Source organism: Olea europaea, chromosome 6, assembly GCF_002742605.1.
Source record: "Olea europaea var. sylvestris chromosome 6, O_europaea_v1, whole genome shotgun sequence".
NCBI classification, from domain to species: Eukaryota; Viridiplantae; Streptophyta; class Magnoliopsida; order Lamiales; family Oleaceae; genus Olea; species Olea europaea.
In genome coordinates this window covers 26,281,693-26,283,691 of record NC_036242.1, presented here as the reverse complement: position 1 = coordinate 26,283,691, position 1,999 = coordinate 26,281,693, and the positions used below count along the sequence as shown (strand labels likewise).

General features: G+C 36.6%; 1 protein-coding gene across 1 annotated transcript; it reads right to left on the bottom strand.

Annotated features, from left to right (window-relative positions):
• Positions 1 to 212: 212 nt before the first annotated feature.
• LOC111396546 (transcription factor DICHOTOMA-like) lies at positions 213 to 1,741 on the bottom strand. The gene has a single exon (XM_023022958.1). It carries the CDS (start codon positions 1,453 to 1,455, stop codon positions 277 to 279), a length of 1,179 nt encoding a protein of 392 aa, XP_022878726.1. The 5' UTR covers positions 1,456 to 1,741; the 3' UTR covers positions 213 to 276.
• Between the last annotated feature and the right edge of the window lie 258 nt (positions 1,742 to 1,999).

Sequence of the window (1,999 nt, the reverse complement as noted above, 5' to 3'; positions counted from 1 at the left end):
ATTTTCTGAATCAAATGCCTAGAACATGAGAGAAAAACTGTAAAGAAATTAAATCGGACAGGAAGAATCCAAGATCTCGTGGTGATTGGGATCCCCCTTTCCTCAAGAATAATTAGAAATTTGTATATTATCCAAGAAAATTTGTTGTCATACAGAAAGATTCATCAGAAAATAAGACATAGGAATTTCAAAATTCAATAATCCCAAAGAATTAAACACACCATTTATGCAATGACATAGTCTTTTACACATGCAAGATAATCAACTAATTTGTATTTATTGCTGGAATGGAAAACCAGAGGTGGGAAAATAGACAGAACTGGGGTTACCTCCAAATGAAACCATGTTTGTCATCTCTGAGTTGATTCTATCATTATTCACATCCCAATTTCCAAGAAATCCTATGAAATTGTTGTTGGAATAATCAGGGATAGCCCAAGAATTTGTGCTTGAATTTCCCAGGAATTTCTCAATTATTCCCACATCAGATAATCGATTTTCCAGTGAGTTAGCATAAGCATCGTGCTTCTGATTATGAGAACTTGATTCTTCAACAGCTTCCAAAGAACTACTAAAGGACCTTAATTGTTGAAAATCATTAGGGTTTAAATCAAACGACCACTTATTCGAATTTTCAAGGCCTTTGATTATCATTTTATTTCTTGTTCTATCCCTTGCCCTTGCTCTTGCCTTGTCCCGGGACTCCCTCGAATAAGGTTTACACCCAGATTTTTGCGGTTTCTCGTCATTCTTCTTTCTTTCTGTACTTGCATATTTTCTTGCAGCTCCTTTGTGTGCACTGATTGAATTATCCTCTATTACTGATACAATGTCACATTCAGACACAAAGGATTCACTATTTAAATCGTCAAGGATCGAACTGGTCTTTTCTTTTGGTTTGTTTTTGCTCAGCTCCGTAATTGCATTCTTCGATTTAGTAAAAAGCCATTCTATTGTTTTGCTTGCTCTAGCGTAGCCTAGCAAGTCTTGAAGATCAAAGAATTTTCGCGCAACTTGAAGCGATAATCTAATTCTCCGGTCTCTCACTCCCTGTGCTGTACAAATCTTGCTGCGCCTATACTTCTTCCCGGTTCTTTTTAACAGTAATGGCCCAAGATTTTTCTTCGATGGTGTAATCGCCTCATTAGGAATTGACTCAGTTGACTTTTCATTCAATTTGGAGGGATCAATATTGCTGCCTTCTGTTGTTTCTTTTTTTGTCCTATCAAGATAGGTTTCTATCTGGTAATCATGAGCTATGCAATTATGCACAGTCATGGGATGATTTTGAAATAATATTTGATTCAAGGGAAATTCATTTTCATCCAGAAGTGGTGAAGGGAAGTGGAAGAAAAGTGAAGGATCGTCTTGTTTTGGGCTAGGTTTTTGATCAAATGGAAAAGACCTCTTGAACAAGGACTCAAGAGGGTTCTCAATGTTGCTTGAAGGATACATTTCTCTTGCACCAAATTTTGTCTCTAAACTTACTCTAGAGAGTTTATGTCATGATCTAACTTGAGAAGTTATGTACAGAAACTGAAGATGATATAGAGTGCAACTACAGAAAAAATGTAAGAGAAAGAGTGAGAGATTTTACCAGTTTGAGCTGGGGCTCCCCAACCCACCATCTGTGAAGATCTAAGAGGAATGGTGCAAAGGAGGACCATAAACAAGAAAGTGATGCTCATAATGCAATAGCTTCGCCTTTTGTCTTCATCAACTGTTTTGAAGGCTGGCAGAGACAGACTGAGAGAGGATAAGAAATACACAGACATACGTTGTTGAACTCATCACCAACCAAACATGCATTAAACAAGAAACTTTTTAGAAATTGACATTAGACATGAAACGCTACAGAAAACGTGCTATGGGTAATCAAAATAGAAGAGTCTGGGTACTCAAACTTTGGAAATTGGAGTACATAGGTCACAATTCAATGTTTTTATGAATAGGGGTCCCTAAACTTTCAATTTTATTTTTATTTTTTTGCCTTTATTCT